Raw genomic sequence first — 23,705 nt, forward strand, 5'->3', positions numbered from 1 at the left:
TATTTAGTGAGACGGTGAATACACCATCCACAAGTTGTGCACAATTTATGGAAAATACAGTAGATACTGAGGTTTTGGTTATTAGATCTTGACCATTCTGCATATACTTATTTCCAGTGATTGGTTCGGTTCCCATTTTTACATGTTTTTTATTTTCATGTTTCTATAATAATCTAATATAATCTCATAAATAATAGGGACTTTCATAGCGTTTAAAATTCAGTTTTAAAATAATTTTTATAAAATGGTATAATGATTACAAACATAAAAATCGTGTGCACAAGTCTCCATTTTCCTCAAAACAATTGTTTTTTTAACAGTTTTGTTCTCTTTCCATCTACTGAAAGTGAGAGTGGGTAATTAGCTAAATCATTTCATCTGGGTGAAGAAGAAGATGAAATCAGTTGCCCACCCTGGTCCTCACAGAAGACCGTTGCTTCAAAAGACATGGCTTGGAAACTTCATGAATTGCATTTATTCCTATGGCTGGGAAGCATGCTGTCAGGCCTCTGAGATTGTGGGAACCAGTCCTCAAAGTAGCTATATCCTTTCAGGCAGAGATGGTGGGGGCTTCAGGAGGCCTGGTAGGAAGCCTGGGGTGGGTGACTGCAGGTACAGTTTTTTGAAAAAGTACTTCAATATGCATATTTATAGTGCAAATTTGTTACAATACAAATTCACTGCACCCTGAGTAAACCCCAAATTTTGGCTTGGAGATACGGACATGATAGTTTGGGATAACGGTTAAGGAGCCCAAGCTAATAGTGGTTAGATTGTACTCCAGGCAAAGGGTAGGTCTCTGATGGAACGAATGGAGCACTTGATTGGAAGCCAGGAGCTGTGGGTTTGAATTTTGGCTTTGCTGCTAACTAGAGATGTGACTTTGAGTAACTCACTTAACCTTTCTGGGTTTCAGCTAAATCTGTAAAACGAGAAAATCAGACTAGATGGTCTCCAAGGTCTTCAGTGTTTTTTAGTTTGCATCTGGTTGAAGGAAAGCTCTGTGGATAGTTGAGCCTGACTAGTTATCAAGATAGAAGGATATAGTTGGGGGCACCTGGGTGGCTCAGTTGGTTAAGCGTCTACCTTAGGCTCAGGTCATGATCTCAGGGTCCTGGGATCAAGCCCGGCTTTGGGCTCCCTGCTGAGCAGGGAGCCTACTTCTGCCTCTGTCTGCTGCTCCCCCTGCTTGTGCGCTCTCTCATTCTCCATCAAATAAATAAAATCTTAAAAAAAAAAAAAGGATATAGTTAATGGGAGTCAGAGTGAATAGTTACAGATTTTTTTAGCCAACCTTCATCTGGGTATTATTTGCACTTCCTAAAAAAATCAAATAGCAGGAAAAAGCTCATGATGAAAAAAACACGGTTCCTGCCTCATCTCTTTTCTTCCATCCCCAGCCTTACTGTCCAAAGACAATGTTTAAAAACCATTTCACTCTTTTTGTTGGTAGCTTCTCCCGAGGTCACTTTCATTAAGACTTATTAATATGTATAAACTTCTGTTCCTTATACACCAACTTTAGAAAATATCTTGTAGATTTTTTATGTGAAAAATAAGAATCAACTCACTTTTTCTGCCTCTTCCTCTGTCTCCCATTAGTTGATATTTATATTATTTATAGACTTATTATCTTTATAATTTTAAGTGGTAAACTTTTATTTTTTTGATCCATCAACTTTCAATAAGGTCTTAATCTGCCATTTTGTAAAATGGTATAAGTATCCCTGCACTTACTTCCCTCTGCCCATATTCTACCTTTTGGGAGCTATACTTCCCTTTTTCATTGTCAAGGTGAAAATTTTCTTTCTGTCCTCCATCCACTGCTAAATGTTATGTGCTTACTTTTATGTTTAGATTGCTGTTTTTACTGCATTACTTTTCCATGCCTGCTCTAATAGCAAGTCCAGAATCATAACTATGTGATTAAACAATTAACAGATTTATATCCATTAGAAACTAAGGAAATAATCAGGTATATGTGAAAGACTTTCCCTTAGTCAATCATTCGTTTACTCATTTATTCAACAGATATTTATTGAATATCAGAATTGTCATCACAGTCCTACTTATAATAGTGAAAATTTGGAAATCAATCTAAATGATTGACTTTAGGGAATTAATGAAATAACTACTGCACACATTTATAAGGGATGCTCTGCAAACGTTAGAAAATGATGTGCAGATGTTAATAACATAAACAGTTTAATTCTATATTAAATTTTAAAGTATTTATAAAATAGTACGTACCTTGGGGCTCCTGGCTGGCTCAATTGGTAGGACATGCGACTCTTGATCTCAGAATTGCAAGTTTGAGTCCCGTGTTGGGTGTAGAGATTACTTAAAAATAAAACCTTTAAAAAAAATAGTATGTACATGATAACCTCAATTTTGTTTTTAAAGCGAACAAAATAAAACCGACCATAGAAGAAACTTGGCAGAAGAGGGATGCTAGAAACATACATACCAAATTGTTAACTTGGTAGTGTGGCCGTCTCAGGTTGTAGTGACTTCTGTTTCTTTTTTGTTTTTCTCACCTGTATTTTCTCATTTACCCAAAAAAGAACTTGTTCCTTCTCTAATAATACATTTTTAACTAAAAAAATAAAAAATTACCAATCATAGTTTTTCTTGGAACACTAATACTAAAATAATCTGGGAGTATCTGGTAAGAATTCAGTAAACACCTGTAAAATGAATGACAGAATGATTGAATTGCAGATTCCTAGATCTGTAGTATTGACACTTATATCTTCATAATTTTATCCAGAGGCAAGTGCTAGTTCAGTTATCTCAGAAGAAAAATGATGCATTGAACTGTCCACCAGAATCTAAGAAACAGCTTTAACTAACTGAATGTTGGCTGTGTAATGACAGATCCAGCAGGATTGAGGCCCACCACAGAAACAGCCAGGCAACAATGCTATATTTGACAGTAAGCAGGATCTGAAATAAGAGTGTCCTTTGTGCTTGTCTGAGACAGAGGGGTGGGTCTTACAGCAATTTAAGTTATTTCCTCTTAATGTAAATTGAGGCAGCCTCTGATCCTGCTGTCACATGACAAGTACTTATTTGATTTTTGGTAATTTGGGGAGCAGCTGTGGACAAATGATTTTTCTGCGAAAAAAAGCCAGCTGTGTTCTGACCCATTAGCAAATACCTGGGCATACTAACCTCCCTATCTACCATGTTCTAACCCAGGGATAGCTTCAGTAACTTACCTGCTTTTTATTGATATTTGTGGCTGTTAATAAGCATCTGAATATTTGCAAATGCATTTTCTAATCCTTTTTATCATTGTCATCAACCCTCCATTCAGGGCACTGTGATAAACACAGGGTGGAAAGCTGTAAGGTGTTTCACAATGTGGATAGACTACTTTTCCTCTGACAGGTGGGTCAGCAGTAGCTTTATTGTTAGCAAATTAAATTGCAGTGTAAAGCAAGAATCTGGAGTGAAGGAGTGGTGGAGTGGTGTTCCTTTGGTCCGCAGACTTTTCCTGAGTCTACTGTCTGGATGTTCCCTGATGCCCTCCCCCCCTCATTACGCCATGTGACTTCACAAGCTGTTGCCTCTGCCTGCAGCGCCCTTCTTTCATTCTGGCAACTGACGAACTCTTGGCTGAAGACTCATCTCCTTCATGATATCCACTTGATGCCCTTGCCGCCTTGTCTTCTCTGTGCTTCCCTAACCCACTGGTGACTTTCACTGAAATGTGATTTTTGCTTTTTTAAATGGCACATGGCTTCCTGCTTAACTTTATTAATTTGTACTTATATTTTTAAGCTTATAACCCAGGGGATTAAAGAAACCTAATAGGGGAATTGGGCAGGTAGGGTCTTCTATAATGAGTAAAGGAAAGCTTTACTTTGGATTGTGAACATCTGTAGGGCAGCTGAGAGACCTTTGCAATGTTGATTTTTTCACGAGGGACAGATTGGTCTGAATTACTGTATAAGCCTATTGTATTAGAACTTTCTTTAACAATGATGTATAATGCCTGTGATTAGAAGCAAGTCATTCTGAAACTTAAAAATAGAAATGTAGAGGGGTGCCTGGATGGTTCAGTCGGTTAAATGTCACTCTTGATTTCAGTTTGGGTCATGATTTCAGGGTCGTGAGATAGAGCCCTGTGTCGGGGCTCCTTGCTCAGCGGGGAGTGTGCTTGAGATTCTCTCTCCCTCTGCCCCTCCCCCTGCTTGTGTGCGTGCTCTCTAAATAAATAAATAATCTGGGGAAAAAAATGTAGAGCTGCACAATTCAGTGTGGTAGCCACAGCCACATATGGTTAAGTTAAAATCAGTTAAAACTAAATAAAATTTAAATTTTAATGCCTTAGAACATTTTCATGTGGTCGATAGCCACATGTGGTTAGCACCTAGTGTTTTGGACAGTGCAAATTTAGAACATTTCCATTGCAGACATTTCTACTGGACAGTGCTCATCTAGAACCTATAGAAGAATTCATGTATTTTAAAGCATTTGGTGAAGTAGATTCACCTAATTCTTTTCTGCGGAAGGATATTGCAGTTGAAGAATTTTAAGCAACCTGAAATTCCCTGTGCTTTCTTGACATTTTTCTTTGGTTGTGGCACCCTCTAGTGTTTCAGTTTTGGTCTAGCTATATTATCATGAAATAACCTATTTGTGATTTGAGTCCAAGAACATTGAAATATTTTGGAAAATTTTGTGTTTATATGCATTTTTCTAGGGAAGAGGTCTGTAGTTTTCACACATCCTCAAAAGGATCCATAATCCAAAAAAGATCAAGAACTACTCTCGGATAGAGGTCCTTCCTTAAATGGCCAAACTTTGTTTTTTTTTTTTTACAGATTTTATTTTTAAGTGATCTCTACACCCAGTGTGGGGCTCAAACCCACAACCCCAAGATCAGGAGTGTTCTGCCAATTGAGCCAGCCAGGTACACTTGGCCAAAACCTTTTAGTTTGTGATCTATAAGCAGTTTTTCTCCCAATATAAAAATAAGTCATGGGGACCACTGGGTGGCTCAGTAGGTTAACCATCTGACTCTTATCTCTGCTCAGATCTTGATCTCAAGGTCATGACTTGAAGCCCCGTGTTGGGCTCCATGCTGTGTGTGGAGCCTGCCTAAACAAACAAAATTCAACAAAAAATAATAAAATAAATCCTGTAACTTTCCTTTTGACATTTCTATGCTTTGCTTATATTTCTGTGTGGAATTAATAATGATAATAATAGGTAACAATTATGTAGTACTTATTATATTCCATGTCCCATTTTAAGCTCTTGTACATATTTACTCATTTGGTCCTCAGTAATTTTATTAACTAGGTTCTATTATTTTCCCCATTTGAGAGATGATGAAACTAAGGCATAGAAGTCAAGTGAAACTTCTCTAAGGTGCTAGTGAATGGCAGGGCAAAGACATGAATCCAATAATACTTAAGCTTCAGACTCTGCACTCTTAACCACCTTGCTTGTAGAAGTGAGGTGTAAAGCCTTAAAGCAAGTATGAGGTGGAATGGAGAAGAGACTTTGCATACCTTTGTGCACTTTGTGTCCAGTTATATAATAAGAAAAAATAGGGGCGCCTGGCTGGCTCAGTCAGTAGAGCCTGTGACTCTTGATCTCAGGGTCATGAGTTTAAGACCCATGTTGGGCATGGAGCCTACTTTTTTAAAGAAAAAATAATAACTCTAAATTGCTACAAGCCACACTGGAAATTATACTTAGTACCCACTGTTGATTTTCAGTAGATATACATAGACCTATGTAGTCTGTCAAGAACTTAGAGTGGTAGATGAGGGTCAAAACTGCCATTGCTACCGTATTTTCTTTGATTGGTCCAAACACCTGAACTAGTCTATTAATTGAATAATATGACAAATCTTTTTGTGACTGTCACTATTAATCCCATAAAAAGACATGTATTGTATTACTGTGATGTTGATTCTAAGGTTTCTGGAATGTTAGACTTATTAAGTATCTTAAAGGATAAGTAAGGGGCACCTGGGTGGCTCAGTTGGTTGATCGACTGCTTTTGGCTCAGGTCATGATCCTGGAGTCCCGGGATCGAGTCCCGCTGTCGGACTCCCTGCTCAGCGGGGAGTCTGCTTCTCCCTCTGACCCTCTTCCCTCTCGTGCTCTCTGTCTCTCATTCTCTCTCTCAAATAAATAAATAAAATCTTTAAAAAAAAAAAAAGGATAAGTAAGATGGGGCGCCTGGCTGGCTTAATCCATAGAGCATGCGCCTCTTGATCTCAGGGTCCTGAGTTCAAGCCCCACATTGGGCATAGAGCTTACTAAAAATTAAAAAAAAAATAGGTAGGATACACTCAAACAGATAAAAGTTTGTATTTATATCTCCTACCTCCCTTTCTGTCTATACCCTCTTCTTACTTGTAAGGCTCCCATTTCTCTCTTCATGGTTCATATTATAATCTCTAACCCAGCCTTTTTTTAATGATTCATCAGACTCAAGATTTTGAATTCAACTTCTATCAGTGTATGGAAATACAAACCCTAGTGGTGGACTTACAAAAAAAAGTCCTTAGAATCTACTTTATTGACAGTATAAAATACATTTCATTATCTTGACTTGTACAAGTCAAAATAAACTTTTGCTTCTTACCAGGACCCTATGAATTATTTCTGATGAGGGTACATATTTTCTTCTCTTTGTATCAATGAAGGCCTAGTAAACCATAGGAGATATTTCAGAGGATTTCATTCTGGGAGTGGGTTACACGGATATTGGAAGACTGAAGGGGCAAAAAGCAGACACCGAGGTAATCCGGATATTAATAATTATGGGAAGCAGCCACCACCCCTAGGGCTGGGGGAACAGAAGAGAAGATTCTAGGAGCTCAGAGGGGCCCCCACACAGCTGGTAACTGGATCTCTGAGTGGGATACCAGGCAGCTGGTGCTCCACCACCAGAGAAGAAGGGGCACAGCTGGAGTTGGGAGAAAGGTTTGGCCTCTTTGTTGGAGCAACACTGATAGGAATGAGAATAGCAAGGAAATTCTTCTCCCTCTCTCTTCTCAATTTATGCTGTTGCCTCCCTTCAGTAAAACCTAACAGGAAACTGGCAGGCAAATCTGGTAAAGGTTGACTGACCCAGCCCAGAGCTGGGTCAAGAGCACATCAGAACAAGTATAGAAGAGAGCATTTGGAAGTGAGAGACGAGATGAATAGCCAGGGCAACCTTATAGGGAAATTACAGAAACTGTAATGCCTGGATTTAGCTTAGTAATTAAAATATGCAAACCAGTTACCCCCAAACATTTATTAAAGAGCAAATTATAATAACAACTATTCATAAAGACTTGATGGAACCAAGCCCTGCCTTCAATGAGCTTACAGTATTGTTTTCTTAGTACTGTGGTTACTCATCCTTAAATCATTGTGACGTTGTGTGGTAAAGCTTGTTTTTCTCACATATTCTATAAAAGCACTATTATTAGCTGGATTCTTGGGCTGTTATTAATATTAATGAATATTTACAAATTTTATCAGCATATCAGAATTAAAAAGAACAAATACATACAGAAAATACATGCAATACATACATGCAGTCATAAAAAATTTTGTTACTTTCATGCTCCCAATGAGGAAGTTAGTCTTACACAAGGCAAGATGATTTCTAAACTTGAACTGTGCTGTTCTCTTGATTCTTAGCATAAGATAGGAATTTGATTTTTCTAGTGACAGTTTGTTCCAGTATGTCACTTAAATATTTCAAAGGCTCAATTTGGAAGGCAATATTGTAGTTAATTTGTTTTTGAAGTCTAGTTTGGTAGAAGTCAAAGTATACACTCATATGATAAAAAATCAAGTAGAAGGATTTATAATAAAAATCAGTGGCCTTTGTCACACTCTTCCCTACCCCAGTCCTACTTTTCAGAGACAGTTAACTGTTTTTGTTTATAGTTTAACTATTTTGTTTATGGTATTAAGCAATAATTCCTCCATAACTCTGGATAATTATTTATCAAACGTGGGCATTTTTTACTTTCTTCTGTGTAAGGATTACCTCACAGCATTTTCTCCATTCTGCTCTATTTTTGATGGTTACATTGTCCTACTGAGTTCTTCCTTCAGCTCTTGATAGTGTCTCCTGACTCCCTCACTGCGGTGAAGATAGGATGTCGATGTTCCTGGCCATTCCTCCACTCCCCCACCCCTTCTCCCACCTCATGTCTCTCTTCTTTATCTGTGTTTTCACCTTGTCGAGTTTCATAACCTTTACCTTCTGTTTTGTACTATATTTAATTTCCTGTATTTTTACCTATGTTTAATTTTCTGTTTTATGGAAAACAAACTGCCTACATGACTGTGGCTTTATTTATTTATTTATTTTTCCTTTGGAGAGCCCAGTGGTGTGGGAGGATATTTTTTTCCAAGTCCAATATCACCCGTGGGCTATTTGAAAGAGAATATTCCTAGGAGGGTCAAATGGATTCTTCTTGTCTTAAGCTCCATTTATTACTCAGAATTAAGCTACATTTTACCCTTGCTTCTATTTTCACCTTGACTTTCTTGTGCAATTTTTTTCTTCCTGCTGTGTTGAGATTTTGATCCATTACTCTGCATTCCTCCAAGAATCAAATCCTGTCGTTAACTTTAGACTTTTTTGAGAAAGGCTCTTCTGTTGAGTGAAATTTCTATCCTAGTTATGAAGTTTCGATTCTGGACTTGTCTGGGAATATAGTTGAGCCTCTTGGTTTTCCTGTCCCTGGTTTGGACAGTAGACACAGTCTTGCTCTGAGACTTTCCCTCAGGCGGTTCTTGCAGTTCTTCTTTTGATATGATAATGCTATTGATTAGTCTAGTGCTTGCCTTTACATTTATTTATACCTTGATTAGATTTCCCAGCCTGCCCTTCCTACTTTGATTTTTAAAATACTGTACACTTGGGTGCCTGGGTGGCTCAGATGGTTAAGCGTCTGCCTTCGGCTCAGGACATGATCCCGGAGTCCTGGGATCGAGTCCCGCATTGGGCTCCCTGCTCCTTGGGAGCCTGCTTCTCCCTCTGCCTCTCTCTCTCTCTCTCTCTCTCTCTCTCTCTCCCTCCCTCTCTCTGTCTCTCATAAATAAATAAATAAAATCTTTAAAAAAAATAAAGTACTGTACACTTAATCTTATCCATTATGTGTGGATTAGATTACATTGAACTCTGTTGGACATGTCATCCAAATTCCAGTAGCTTCCTAGGAATTACTGACTACAGCTACCAGGGTGCTGGGAGATAGGCAAATCCCTGTTTTGTGCCCTCTTCATTACCTTTCAGTCCTGCCCTTACTGGCCCAGAATGGCAAGAGCAGGAACTCCTCTGTACCAAACCGCCCCTCCCCAAGCCATGATAGTTTATATAATAAAGACAAATCTATAGATAAAGAACATGTTGTGCCTGCCCCCTCCCCCGTGATGATCCAGGCTAAGAAAAAGGTTTTAATAAACTTATTAAATGCTATGTTATTATTTTGGGGAGTGAATTTTTTGAATGGAGTGTTGACTGATCTGCTGAACATCACTGGCTCCAGGCATGCCTTTTCATTTGGATTGGTATTTAGAGTGACAGGTTGCTTTCACCTTGCTTCTCACATCTGTTCGGAGGGGTCACAGTTGGGTCCATCTGCTGGCTCTCCATTTGTGCATTATCACGAAATTATGCTAGAATTGTGGGTGCTCTATAGTCTCCTTATTTTATGTCCAGGAGAACAGTATCTCAGTTGCCAGAGTTAATATAATAAAGGAAGGGCTTTTTAGATGCCTGGCTCAAAACCTTTTGCATACAGTTAAGAAAACCATATTCTTAGAGCTGGTTGCCTAATTGAAAGATGAAGAAATTGAGACCCAGTCCTTGCAAGACTAGTCAGGTAGTGAGTCAAGAAGGATAGGACCATAAAGACCTAGGAATTCTGGCATCATCATCATCATAATTAACATTGAGCATTTATGTGCCAGGCATTGTGTTTCTCACTTTATCTGGATGATCTCATTTAATCCTCATATTCTTTGAGCACAGGTACTATCATTTTCTTTTCATTTAAAAACAAATGTTGAAATTGAGACTCAGAGGTTAAGTAACTTGTCCTAGGCTTCCTGGATATCTGATAATAGTCTGCTGTTTTTAAAAATTGTTACTATCTAATATGTTTTCAATTATTAGCAGTTCCTCCCAGTTTTGCTGTCCACAGAATCTGACTGCTCATGGATGAAAGTGAAAATGCTCTACTAGAAATGAGTGGGCGGGTGGTTATGAAGATCTCCAGCAATATGTGTATGCCAGCAATATCTGGCTTTAAACAACCTATTTTATGTATTATTTTATGAAAACATTGAAAGCATCATTTATTAAGTATCCCACTGGTTCAAAGAAGTCTGAAATACCTTTGCCTTTGCTTTTTTACAGAGTGCTGAGTAAAAGTAGTTAGAGAGGTTGAAGGGTGGGATGGGAAGAGAGGTAGAAAGAGATGAGGCACTGGGCACAAATGACAGGCCGGTGAAACAGACAGCCCTATTGATTTCTGCCGCGAACCGCATTCTGCAGGAAAGAATGGAAATCCACTATACCAAGTGTATAGCAGACAGATCCCTTTGAAAAGCAGTTAGATGCCATCTAATCCCAAATCATTTAAAAACAATTTTGGAGTACCCAGAATTTTAAAATGCCCTAAGTAGTTTGTCTCTTACACTAGAAGAACCGTGAAATGGATGGAAAAACAGTATTTTCATGGTGTTTTCCTCTCATATATTGTGTTTAATTGTGCAACTTAAATAGTGTGTTAAAATTGCATTTTATTTTTAAAGATTTTATTTATTTATTTGACAGAGAGAGTTAGTGAGAACAGGAACACAAGCAGGGAGAGTGGGAGAGGGAGAAGCAGGCTTCCTGCCGAGCCGGGAGCCTGATGTGGGGCTCAATCCCAGGACCCTGGGATCATGACCTGAGCTGAAGGCAGATGCTTAACGGCTGAGCTACCCACGCGTCCCTAAAATTGCATTTCAGATATGTACAAATCTGGGGGGTAAGATATAGTCCCTTGAATATTCTGAAATACATCAAACATAGGCTATGGAAGAAACCTTATCAGATACCTTTCTTTAAAAAAAAAAAGAAAAAAGTTTATTTTGATATAATTTTAGACTTTTAGAAAAGTTACAAAAATAGTATAAAGAACTCTCATTACCCACATTTCCCAAATATTAACGTTCTGTCGTGTTTTCTTTATTTTTTCCTCTTTTAAATAATACTGTTTTACAAGGTAAATCTTCCAAAGCTCCATTTGAAGAAACTGTCATGTCATGTTACGCCACACAGAGATACAGGGCTGGGGAGATGACCTCAAGCAGAAGAGAAAGTGTGGAAAAGGGGTTGGGGAGTGAAATGATAGCTGAGTGATTCCTAATCTTTTTGGATTTGAGGCATCATGCGGTTGTTTTATTTTGTAATTAAAGTGAATTTTATTTTGAAATACAGAATACTCCCTGAGATAACTGAATAGTCCCAAAGTTAAAAATCAGAGTTAGAAGGATGAGTTGTGATATGTATAGTGGTGTGAGAATGACAAGGGAGAATTAAAAGTTAAAAGAAAAAAAAATTGGAAACAGCACAAGAATATAAAATAGAAATCAAGAGCTTCCAAAAGGTGAAAATTTGGTCATTTACAAAGAACCAGTTTGCCTGAAGAACAAAGACAACAGAATGGGGCTTAAAGCAGTCAAACTCTGGGGTGGCTGAGGGGAGGGGGTAGGGATCCGGGAAAGAAAACAATCACTCAGAGAAACCAAGGATTTTAGAAGTTTTCAAAGAAGGAAAGGGAGAGTTTTACAGTAATCCCAGGACCCCAAGATCATGACCTGAGCCGAAGTCAGACACCTAGCCAACTGAGCCAGCTAGGCACCCCGAGAGTATCTTTCATAGAGCAGAAGTTTTTAATGATGTCCAGCTTCTCAGTTAACTATTTCTTTCATAGATCAGGCATTTGATGTTGTCTCTAAAAAGTTATCACCATAGCAAAGGTCATCTAAATTTTCTCCAGTGTTCTCTTCTAGGAGTTTTATAGTTTTGAATTTTACATTTAGGTCTATGATCCATTTTGAGTTAATTTTTGGAAGTGTGTAAAGTCTGTCTAGATTCATTTTTGGTATGTGATGTCCACTTGTGCTAGCACTGTTTGTTGAGAAGATTTCTTTTTGGCTCCATTGTAGTGCTTTTGCTTCTTTGTCAAAGATCAGTTGACTGCATTTATGGGGATCTATTTTTGGTCTCTCTGTTCTGTTCCATTGATCTGTGTGTTCTTTTACCAACACCACACTGCCTTACTGTAGGTTTATAGTAAGTCTGGAAGTAGAGTAATATCAATCTTCCAGCTTTGTTACTCTCCTTCAATGTTGTCTTTACTGTTCTGGGTCTTTTGCCTCTCCATATAAACTTTAAAATCAGTTTGTTGATTTCCATAAAATAAACTTGCTGGGATTTCAATTGGGATTACATTGAATCTATGGATCAAGTTAGGATATCTTGACAATATTGAGTCTTCCTATCCATGAACATGAATCTTGTTACTGTTATTTAGTTCTTCTTTGATTTCTTTCATCAGAGTTTTGTAGTTTTCCTTGTATAGATCTCGTCAGTATTTTGTTAGATTTATACTTAAGTAGTCTAGTTTTTTGCTTGCTAATGTAAATGGCCTTGTGTTTTAAATTCAAATTCTGTTTGCTGGTATAAAGCAATTGATTTTTGTATGTGAACTTTGTATCCTGCAACATTGCTATAATCACTTATTAGTTTCAGGAGGTTTTTTGATTCTTTTGGATTTCCTATATAGACAGACAATCATGTCATCTTGAACAAATACAGGGTTTTTGTTTTATTTTTCCTTCCCAATCAGTATGCCTTTTATTTCCTTTTCTTGTCTTACTGGACTAGCTAGGACTTCTAGTACAATGTTGAAAAGGAGTGGAAAAGGAGTTGCCTTATTCCTGACTTAGCAGGAAAGCTTCTAGTTTCTTGGCATTAAATATGATGCTAGGTGTAGATTTTTTATTGATTTTTTTTTTCTTAATTTTGGAGAGAGGGAGCATGAGTGCGGGGAGGGGCAGAGAGAGAATCTCAAGCAGACTCCCCGCTGAGCGTGGAGCCTGCCACAGGGCTTGATTTCATGACCCTGAGATACAACCTGAGCTGAAACCATGAGTCACATGCTTAACCGACTGAGCCACCCAGGTGCCCCAATTTTTCTTATAGATTTTTAAAAATTGAGTCAAGTAAGTTCTTCTCTAAGTTTATATTATTATTATTATTTCTTTAGATTTTATTTATTTATTTGAGAGAGGGAGAGGGAGAAGCAGGCTCCCTGCTTAGCAGGGATGTGGAGCTTGATCCCCTGGGATCATGACCTGGGGCAGACACTTAACCATCTGAGCCACCCAACTGCCCCTGTATTCCTTCTTTTTAAAGGCTGAATACTATTTTATTGTAGATATATCCACATTTTGTTTACGCATTTATTTTTTTTTTAAAGATTTTATTTATTTATTTGACAGAGAGAGACAGCGAGAGCAGGAACACAAGCAGGGGGAGTGGGAGAGGGAGAAGCAGGCTTCCTGCTGAGCAGGGAGCCCGATGTGGGACTCGATCCCAGGACCCTGGGATCATGACCTGAGCCGAAGGCAGACACTTAACGACTGAGCCACCCAGGCGCCCTTGTTTACGCATTTATCGATTAGTGGATAGTTGGGTTGCTTCCACCTTTCTGGCTATTGTGAATAATTCTGCTATGAACATGGGTGTACAAGTAACCCTTTGAGACCCTGCTTTCAGTTCTTCTAGGTATAAATGCTGGATCATATGGTAATATTTTCATTTTATTGAGTTTATTGAATATTATATGCAAAATTTTATATACAAGGATATTCACTGCACTGATGTGTATAATGGCAAAAATTTGAAAGCAGCCTTGCTATGTATCAGTAGGTGATTGGTTACATAATTACAGTACATCCATACAATGAAGTATACTGCAGCTGTTTAGGAAGATCTGTATGTTTTGACATGTCAGAATGTCTAGATAGATTATAATATGAAAAAAGCAAATTATAAAATAATATGTTAATATGAACCTTTTTTTTTTTTTAAGAGGTTCTATTTACTTATGAGAGAGAGATAGAGAAAGAATGGGAAGGGCGAGGGGCAGAGGGAAAGGGAGAAGCAGACTCCGTGCTGAGCTGGGAGCCTGATGTGGGGCTCTATCCCAGGACCCCGAGATTGCGACCCAAGCTGAAGGCAGATGTTTAACCAACTGAGCCCCCCAGGCGCCCTGCATATGAACCTGTTGTTGTTGGTTTTTTTTAATTTTATGTATGTATGTATGTATGCTTCAAAAAAATTTTTTAAGGATAATACACTTCTGTAGGTTGAGGGGGATGAGGGGATAGATAATAAGTGCAGTAGAAGAGCAGACCTTTATCTTACTACTTTACAAGTTACTGCATCATATGTATCATATCAGGATTTATAAGAGGCACAGTTTTATAAGCAGAAAAACCAATTTAAGTGATTGTAGTTTTGGAAAAAATAAAGCTTAACTTCCGATTGTCTGTGAAATACAAAGAAAATGTTATCTATCTCATTACTTACTGAGGGTTTTTATGTCTACGATGTCAAATGCACATCACTGAGATCTTTAAAGTATCTTTTTTATTGTTATATGTAATATGAAGGGTATTTATTGTCTTGTGGCCTGACATATAAAATTAGCTCGGTGAATTTCTATCAAAATGGTTTTACGTAAGGAAAATGTTCTTCCATTTTTGGATCATACTTGAATGGTGCTATCCATTTCCTGTGACTTGGTGTGGTGAGGTATGTAGTGGAATCGTAGGCTTCCTCTGCTCTTGAGGAAAACATTGCTTCGTTTAAGAATTGTGTTACACTACACACTGAATTTTGTTCCTTTGCCTTTTCTTCTGACAGTAGATCTTCATGGAGGAGCACGGAGTGACCCAAACCGAACACATGGCTACCATAGAAGCCCATGCAGTTGCCCAACAAGTACAGCAGGTCCATGTGGCCACCTACACTGAGCACAGTATGCTGAGTGCTGATGAAGACTCACCTTCTTCTCCTGAGGACACCTCTTACGATGATTCAGACATACTCAACTCCACAGCGGCTGATGAGGTAACAGCCCATCTAGCTGCTGCAGGTAATACTGTTTGGATCAGAAGCTCTTCATTTTTTTTCTTAACCTCTGGTATTGTGCATATCTGCAAGGGCCTAGAATGCAGGCATTCTCACATATATCACATTTTCATGATTTTTTAAGCCTTGCATTTACAGCTTATGCCTGTATTCTACTGAGACTTAAGATCTAGAATGGCATACTATTAATGATATGACTTTGGTTTTGTTTTTTTCCTCCATTCTAACAATCTTTTGACTTCTTACTAAAACATTTAGTCCATTTACAGTAAATGTAACCACTGGTATATTTAGGTTTAAATTTATCATGTTTACAATATGCTTTCTTTCTCTTCATCCCACTTACTCTGTATTTACTTTTCCTTTGTGTTTTAGAGGGACTGAGAAGTTTTTAATTTTTTTTTTCTTGTTCGTTTGGAAGTTATACACACTTTTACTATTAGTGGTACCCCAGAAATTTTAATACATCCTTAACTTATTTCAAAGTCTTCTGTAATTGGTACTTTTGTCCTTTTAAAGGGATAATGCAAGTTTCTTAGAACACTTGAATTTTATTCTCCTGCTTCTGACCTATATGCTATTGTTATTCTGTGTATTAATTCTTTGTATATTTTAAGCCATACAAGACATTATTTTTGTTTTATACTTAATATTCATTTTTTCCTTTATATCCAGCTTGTCTTCTGAGAATTTTTCTTCTATGTAAAGATAACATTTAATATTTCCTTCAGCATGGAAGTCTCTCAGTTTTTCATTGTCTGAGAATGTTTTTATTTAACTTTCAATCTCAAAGGATGTTCCCCCTGGGTATAGAATTTTAGGTTGGCACTTATTTTTTTCCCCCTCATATTGAAGATACTGTTCCCACAAATTGCTTTTCAGAATTCAGCTGTTTCATTCTAACAGTTGCTCCTTTGAAGGTTATCTCCCACATAGGTCCCTCCTCCAAATGTTATTAAGATTTTCTCTGTCTTAAGTTTTTTGTTTGTTTTTCCGTCTTCAGTTTTTGTGATACATCTGGCTTTGGACTTCTCATTTATTCTGTTTAGGATTCTTTGAACGTCTTGAATCTGTGGATTGATGTCTTTCATCAATTCTGGAAAATCTTAGTCACTAGATCTTTTTTTTTTTAAGATTCTTTTTATTTATTTGAGAGAGCGAGAGCATGCACAAGAAGGGGGGAGGGGCAGAGGGAGAAGGAGAAGCAGACTCCCCATTGATCAGGGAGCCTGATGTGGAGCTCGATTCCAGGACCCTGGGATCATGACCTGAGCTGAAGGCAGACGCTTGACCCACTGAGCCAGCCACCCAGGCTCCCCTTAGTCACTAGATTTTGCTTCAGTTTTGCTTCTGCTTCATTCCATCTTTTCCTTCTGTGACTCCAATTAAATATGTTAGTTTTCCTCATTGAATCCTTTATGTCTCTTACCCTCTATTCTATATTACCATCATTTTGTCTCTTTATGCTTCACTCTATGTAGTTTCTTCAAACTGTCTTCCAGTTTATTAATTTTTCTCACCAACTGTGTCTGAGGTGATTTAAATCTGTCTACTGAGGTACTAATTTTAGTAATAGTTAAGTTTCTTTTTTTTTTTGTTTTAGAATTTCTATTATGTTTTTCCCTCCCAAATTTGTACTATTATAGTTTCCAATTGTAGTAGAAAAAAAAGTTTTTTAAACCTTTGGGAGTGAAGTAAGCATCATGATTTTACAATACATTTGGTAATTCTCTCTGAGGTGCCTATGGGTCTTTTTCTGTTATATGTTGTTAGTGCTATTTCTTGTTTATGTTAGTTTTTCTCTTCATGTATTGGTTATATTTAAATGAATGCTGGATGGTGTGTTTGGAAGTTTATTTTTAGAAATAATTTGGGGTCTAGAATAGTATTATTGTCCTCTAGAGAGGATTTTTGTTTGCTTCTGCCAGATGCCTGAGGACACTAGCAATCCTGGATTATCTTAATCCAATTTAAGGTTTGAGATTTTTCTGGGCCACTAAATGACTTAAAGCTGGGCTGTATTTTGTACCATTCCTTTGCTATTTACATTGTATACTTAGCATTATGGGGAAGACTCCATGTAAACCATGCCTGGATGGGTTTAATATTGTATAAGGAACATTGATCTTAGAAGATATTTAGGGAAAGTTGGACAGTAAATCAGTTATCAGGAATGACCAAAATACTTCATCTTTTTTTAGTATGTGCTGTATTTAAGGAAAAGAAGACAAATGTGATGAAAAACAACCTTATTACTTTCAGTTATAATCCACTGTGTATTTCTGGAATTGTGAATTTAAAATAAGGCTCAGTGGCAGAACACATTTGAGATGTTTGTAAAATACCTTTTTGAAATATTTATACTTCCCAGAAGAGGGCATCCTAACATAATGAATGCAGGTCAACCGCTTTCCTAGGAAGAGAGATGCTTTTGAGACATAGTTTTGCTGTATTACTGTACTGCACTGTCATAGTGTTAACATTAGGAAAGGACTTTAATCTAACATTTTCACGTGGCAGATATGGAAACTGAGACCCAGCTGGTAGAAATGATTTACCATTTAATCATTCAACAACTATTGAGGAATTACTGTATGCTCTATATCACTGTATATAAATACTACGAACAAGACAGGAAAGAGCTTGCTCCTAATGTAGCTTACAGACCAGTGGTGGGGAGAAGGGTACAAATAATAAAGTAAAATAATTTCAAAAAGCACTGAATACTCTGGAGGAAATAGGTGAATGGAGAGGGAAGGGAAGGAGATTGCTGCTTTTCTAATCCTATTCTCTTCCCTCCCTCCACTGAGGTAATCACTATCCTAAATTTGATCTTTATCATTCTCATGCACTTCTTTTATTTCTGCTGTATATGTATGTATCAATAAATAATACTTAGCATTGTTTGGCATGTTTTAAAGTTTATAAAAATGATAACACTCTAATCCTATCTCTCTGTAACATTGTTTATCTCATTCAGTATTATTTTTTTGAGATTCATTCATGTTGATAATGTGGCAGTATATTTTTATTTTAAGTGTGATTTGGTATTCCATTCATTATCTGAAAATGACATATATTGGTATAGCACTTAGGCTGTTTATAAGTTTTTCCTATTACAATAACTGCAAATGAAGATTATTTTATCTTTTCTTGTGCAAATTGTGGGAGTTTCTTTTGGCATTGGTTTTCAAACTCTTGACATTTCCCATAGTGATACATTTTACATTGTGGTCTGGGATAAATGAATGCACATATAACTGGAATAACAATTTCTCATGGAGTAATACTTACCCTTCTGCCATGACACACCCACTGATATGTTCTAGTGTCTTTCACTTTATTCCATTTTATTAAAAAACAAAAGCTACTCATGAACCACCAAAGAACAGAAACCTGCAGTTTGAAAACACTGCTGAAGGGTATATCCATGAGGATAATGAGAGGGCAAAGATGGGCACATTTTCAACTTTACTAAATATTCCAAATGTCTTTCCAAATCATTGTATCAATTTACATCCCCACACAGCATGCTGGAGTGCCTGTTGCTTCCAGTCCTCACCATATTTGGAATTGTCAATCGTTTTTTGTTTTTGCCAGTCTGATGAAATAGTATCTCATTGTCTTTTTAATTTGCTCATCTCTGAGCTAGAGATTCTAGCCAGTGCAGGAAGACAAGATAGAGTGCCATTCAGACTATTGAAGTGACTTTTTATTGACTATTGCTTTTCTTCTTTTGCATATTTCCTCTTTATGCCTTTGTCCAATCAGGTTGGTTTGTCATTTTTTCTTATTGTAAGAGTTATTGATATATTTTTTAATACTGTTCTTTTCTTGATAATATACATTGCATTTAGAATCTTCTCCCAATTTGTTGACCACTCCTTCCCTCAATTTTTTATTATTTCTTTTGTCCATAAAGGTTTTAATTTATATTATTGTGAAATTTATCAGTCTTTTACCTTACTGTTTATCCTTTTGGAGTCTTATTTAAGGAATTCTTACCCCTGAGTTCATAAGTACTCTACAGCAGTTTATTGCAGAAGTTACAAAATTCCTTGTTGTTTTAATTTAGCTCTTTAATTCACCTGGATAATATTTTTGTGTATATGATATAGGGATCTAGTTTCATTATTTTCCCATACGATCATTTGTCCCAGTACCACATTTTTAATAGTTCATCCATTTCCCACCTCTGTCTTCTGACACAGGGAAGGTGTTTGTGAACTCTTAATCCCGTTGCATTGGCTTGTCTATCCTTCAGCCAGTTCCGTACTGTCTCAATGACTGTAGCTTTATAATAACTACTGATATTTGATAGGATGAGTGCACCTTTTTAAATTCTTAAAATTCTTCACAATTATTCTAGCTATTTTTGGCCTTTTGCACTTCCATTTAAGTTTTAGGATCAGCTTATCAATTTCCAGAAAAAACCCATGCTGGGACTTTTATTTGAATTGTATTGAATTTATAAATTAATTAAGCACCTTTATTTATAATAGCCTAAAACTGGAAATTACCCAAATGTCTATCAATAGGATAAGGGATAAACTGTGATTTATTTATATTCGGGAATATTACTCATCAATAAAAAGGAACAAACTACTAACACATATAACAGTGTGGATAAATCTCAAAAACATTATTCTAAGTGAAAGAAACCTTATACAAAAGAATATATACTGTATGATTCCATTTATTTCAAGTTCTAGAATAGAGAGGGCTAAACGAGGGTGAAAAAATCAGAATTGTGGGTACTTTTGAGAGACTGGGTGGGAACTGACTGAAAGGAGACATGAGAGAACTTTCTGTAGTTGTGGTATTGTTATATATCTTGATAGGAGATTGGTTATCATAAGTACATTTTCAAAATTCATGGTACACTTACACAAAATTGAATGTACACTTAATATTTGTACATTGCATTATATGTACATTTTGCCTCAAAAGAAAAAATTATAAAGAAGTATTGAACTCTAGCTAATGATATTCCCACTGAATATTTAGGGGACTCATACTGCAGTTTACATGCATCAGAATAAAAAAATGATATGGATTGATGAATGGATAGAAAGATGGATGGGGTGCCTGACTGGCTCACTAGAGCATGCAACTCTTGATCTTGGGATTGTGAGTTCAAGCCCCATGTTAGGTGTAGAGATTATTTAAAATTTTTTTTAAATAATAAAAAAGAAAGATGGATAGATGCATATGGTAAAATGTTATGGTAGAGTGGTAGATATATGAATGTTCACTAAAAAATTCTTTCAACTTTGCTCTATATTTGAAAGTTTTAGTAATAAGATATTGGACTCTTATAGATCAATAGAATAAAAACAAATAAGCTAATTAAAAAATGGACAAAGGACTTAAGTAGACATCTCCCTAAAGAAGACGTACAAGTGGCCAAGAAGCCTGTGAAAAGGATGTTCACATTACTAATCATCAGGGATATGCAAATCCAAACCACAATGAGTTGCTATCTGACATCTGTTAGGATGGCTCTATCAAAACAACAACAAAGGATAAATATTAGCAAGGATGTGGAGAAATTGGAACCCTTACATGCTGTTGGTGGGAATATAAAATGGTGCAGTCTTTATGGAAAACGGTATAAAGGTTCCTTAAAAAATTAAAAATAGAACTACCCTATGATCCAGCAGTTTCACCTCTGGGTACATATTCAAAAGAATTGAAATCAGGATCTCATAGAGTATTCACATTCCCATGTTCATTATTCACAATAGGCAAGATGTGGAAGCAACTCGTGTCCATTGACAGATGAATGGGTAAAGAAAATGTGGTATATGTATAGAATGGAATATTATCCAGCCTTTAAAAAGAAGGAAATCCTGCCATGTGCAACAACGTGGGTGAACCTTGAGGGCATTATGCCAAGAGAAAGAAGCCAGTTACAGAGAAGGACAGATACTGCATGATTCCACTTTACATGAGGTATCTAGTCAAACTCATAGAAACAGGGGTAGAAGGGTGGTTGCCAGCAACTGGGGTATGGGAATGAGAGTTGCTCTTCAACAGGTATAAAGTTTCAGTTATGCAAGATAAATAAGTTCTAGAGATCTGGTCAACATTGTGCCTATCTTTAACTGTATTGTACACTCAAAAAATTAATATGGTAGATCACATATATTAAGTGTTCTTATCACAGTCAAAAAATAAAATACTGGGAAAAATGTATCAATAGGATTTTTTTTATCTAGCAGCTATTTACAATGGAAATGAAGGTTAAAAGCATTAATTTATTTTTTGACTTGCTCTGGGGGCTCTTTAGAGGAGTTTATTTAAGTCAGACTGATTATACTACTAAATAACATGTAGAGAGGTCTGTCTAGATTTTCAGGGAGGCTTATTTTAATTGAGCCCCTTAGACCATATATAACATATGTGCTAGTATAAATGTGAGTAGTTAAACTTAATTTTCATATAAGCCTTTTATATGGTTTACAAATAAGGATAAAAGTGGATCATCTGCTTTAAAAAGAAAAAGGAATGTCCTTGATATGTTGAGATTCCAGAATCAGAGACTCCAATAATTCCTTAGGGTCTACCCTTTATTTTAATAATTAGTTTGAGGGCAAGCCAGACCAACTTTTATTAACATTTTTTCCTTAGAGTGGGATAGTTTTCATCTCTTTCCTGCCAGCATGCTTTCATCAGTTTAACTTTGTGGTCAACAACTCCATTTTAGGCACAATTCTCAGATATATAAGAAATAATTTCCAATTAAGATAATATTCTTCCAGCTATTCCTCTTATGGGTGTTGTTGTTACTATTTGAGTTCCAAGCATGAGTGATTATCTCTCTTCCTTAACTTGGCAGTGTCTTGGGGTAATGGAAAGAGGGGCACAGGGATGGAAATGAAATTTGAAATCTGTGATTCTTTTGGCAAGCTCTTTCTCTCAATGCTGCGATTTCATTTAGCACCTCTGAGAATATTGCCTTCGCAGTATGGGCATGCTGGCAAAACACAACACAACATTATGTAAAATTTAGCTAGTGTATGGTAGGGAGGTGTTTAAGTCAGTCACTTTGTAGATTCCTTGTAAGTTTCATTGGTAAATGAAAATATGATTTGTGTTGAACAATAGTGAACTATGTTAATATCAGGAACATTCTATATTTACTGAGAACATATTAGGAAATAAAGGCTACCTTTCTCGTGCCTTTAATTGCTTTCTGTCTCGTAGAGCTGACGGGCTTTGCCTGATCTCAGCACCCACGTTATTGTTTCAGGTCCCGTGGGAATGGCTGCTGCCGCTGCAGTGGCAACAGGAAAGAAGCGGAAACGGCCTCACGTGTTTGAGTCTAATCCATCTATCCGGAAGAGACAGCAAACACGCCTGCTTCGGTGAGGGCTCCCTTCTCCGTGCTGTTGCTGTTCCTCCAGCACTTCGTGGTGTGACAGGCATTACTAGGTGCACCGAGGACACCGTCGGAGTCCTTGATGGCAGAATTAGACTTGAAAGTACTCCTGTGAAGTCAAACACATGAAACTAGAAAGGAAGAACAGATGTAGAATACCACATCATTTCATTCAGAGAAAATTTCTATGCCTGCACTGTGCCAGACATTGTTCTAGGCCTTGGGAATATAACCATGAATAAAACAAATTCCCTGAAAGAGCTTATAATCCAGTGGAGGAAAAAAGAAAATAAACACATATGTAATGTGTCAAATGATGATAAGTACTATGGAAAAAAAGTGGAGTAAGGAAAAAAAGAAAAGAAAGGTTTGGGGGGGATATAGTAGTTTCTCTTTTTTTATAGGGATGGTCTGGGAAATCCTCTTTGACAGGCAACCTCTGAATGGAGACCTAAAGTAAAGGGGCATGACTAATGTCTAAAGGAAGAGCTTTTCAGGCAGAGAGAAGAGCAAGAGGAAAGTTGCACAAGTGGCATGGAATGAATGTGATAATCATGTTTGAGGAATAGCCAGGGAAAGAATGACGGGAGATAGAGTCAGAGCAGTAGTAGAGAGCCACATTATGGGGTCATTGGTCCGGTGTAACGGCTTTGACTCTTGTTCTGAGTGAGATGGGAAGTCAGTGAAGGCTTTTGACCAAAGCAGTGATATGCTCTGATATATGTTTTCAGAGAAATCATCAGGCTACCGTGTTGAGAGTAGAATTTGGATATACCAGAATGGAAGCAGGGAGAACAGTTAGGAGTTTATTGTAGTAATCCAGGCCAGAAATCACAGGATCTTAAAACCAATATCGCAGCAGCAAAGGTAGTAAGAGGTGGTCATCCTGGATGTATTTCAAAAGTCAACTCCAACATGATTAACTGATGGATTGGATGTGGGGTGTGAGAGCAAAAACAGCAGGGAAGGGGACCTCGATTTTTGGTCTGATTACTGGAAGGGTTGAGATGACACTTACTGGAAGAGAGGAGCAGGTATAGGAATGAGTGAGGGTGGGGCAGAATCAGGAATTTGGTTTTGGACACGTCAGGTCTGTGATACCTCTTAACCATTAAGTGGAGAAACAAT

The 23,705-nt window shown here is 37.2% G+C and overlaps 1 protein-coding gene across 5 annotated transcripts in view; it reads left to right on the forward strand.

Annotated features, from left to right (window-relative positions):
• Window positions 1-23,705, forward strand: part of NRF1 (nuclear respiratory factor 1) — a 147,521-nt gene that overhangs the window by 36,303 nt on the left and 87,513 nt on the right. For 4 of the 5 annotated variants that reach the window (XM_028104992.1, XM_028104994.1, XM_028104997.1 and 1 more), the window contains exons 2-3: window positions 14,966-15,197; window positions 22,449-22,563. In XM_028104992.1, coding sequence (XP_027960793.1) covers window positions 14,975-15,197; window positions 22,449-22,563 — 338 coding nt within the window. In that variant the 5' untranslated portion in view covers window positions 14,966-14,974. The remainder of the gene's footprint in view (window positions 1-14,965; window positions 15,198-22,448; window positions 22,564-23,705) is intronic. The other variant, XM_028104993.1, reaches the window with a different exon arrangement.

This window comes from Eumetopias jubatus, unplaced genomic scaffold (genome assembly GCF_037043125.1).
Source record: "Eumetopias jubatus isolate StellerSeaLion01/CBP00866 unplaced genomic scaffold, mEumJub1_p1.0 scaffold_14, whole genome shotgun sequence".
In the NCBI taxonomy this organism is placed as follows: domain Eukaryota; kingdom Metazoa; phylum Chordata; class Mammalia; order Carnivora; family Otariidae; genus Eumetopias; species Eumetopias jubatus.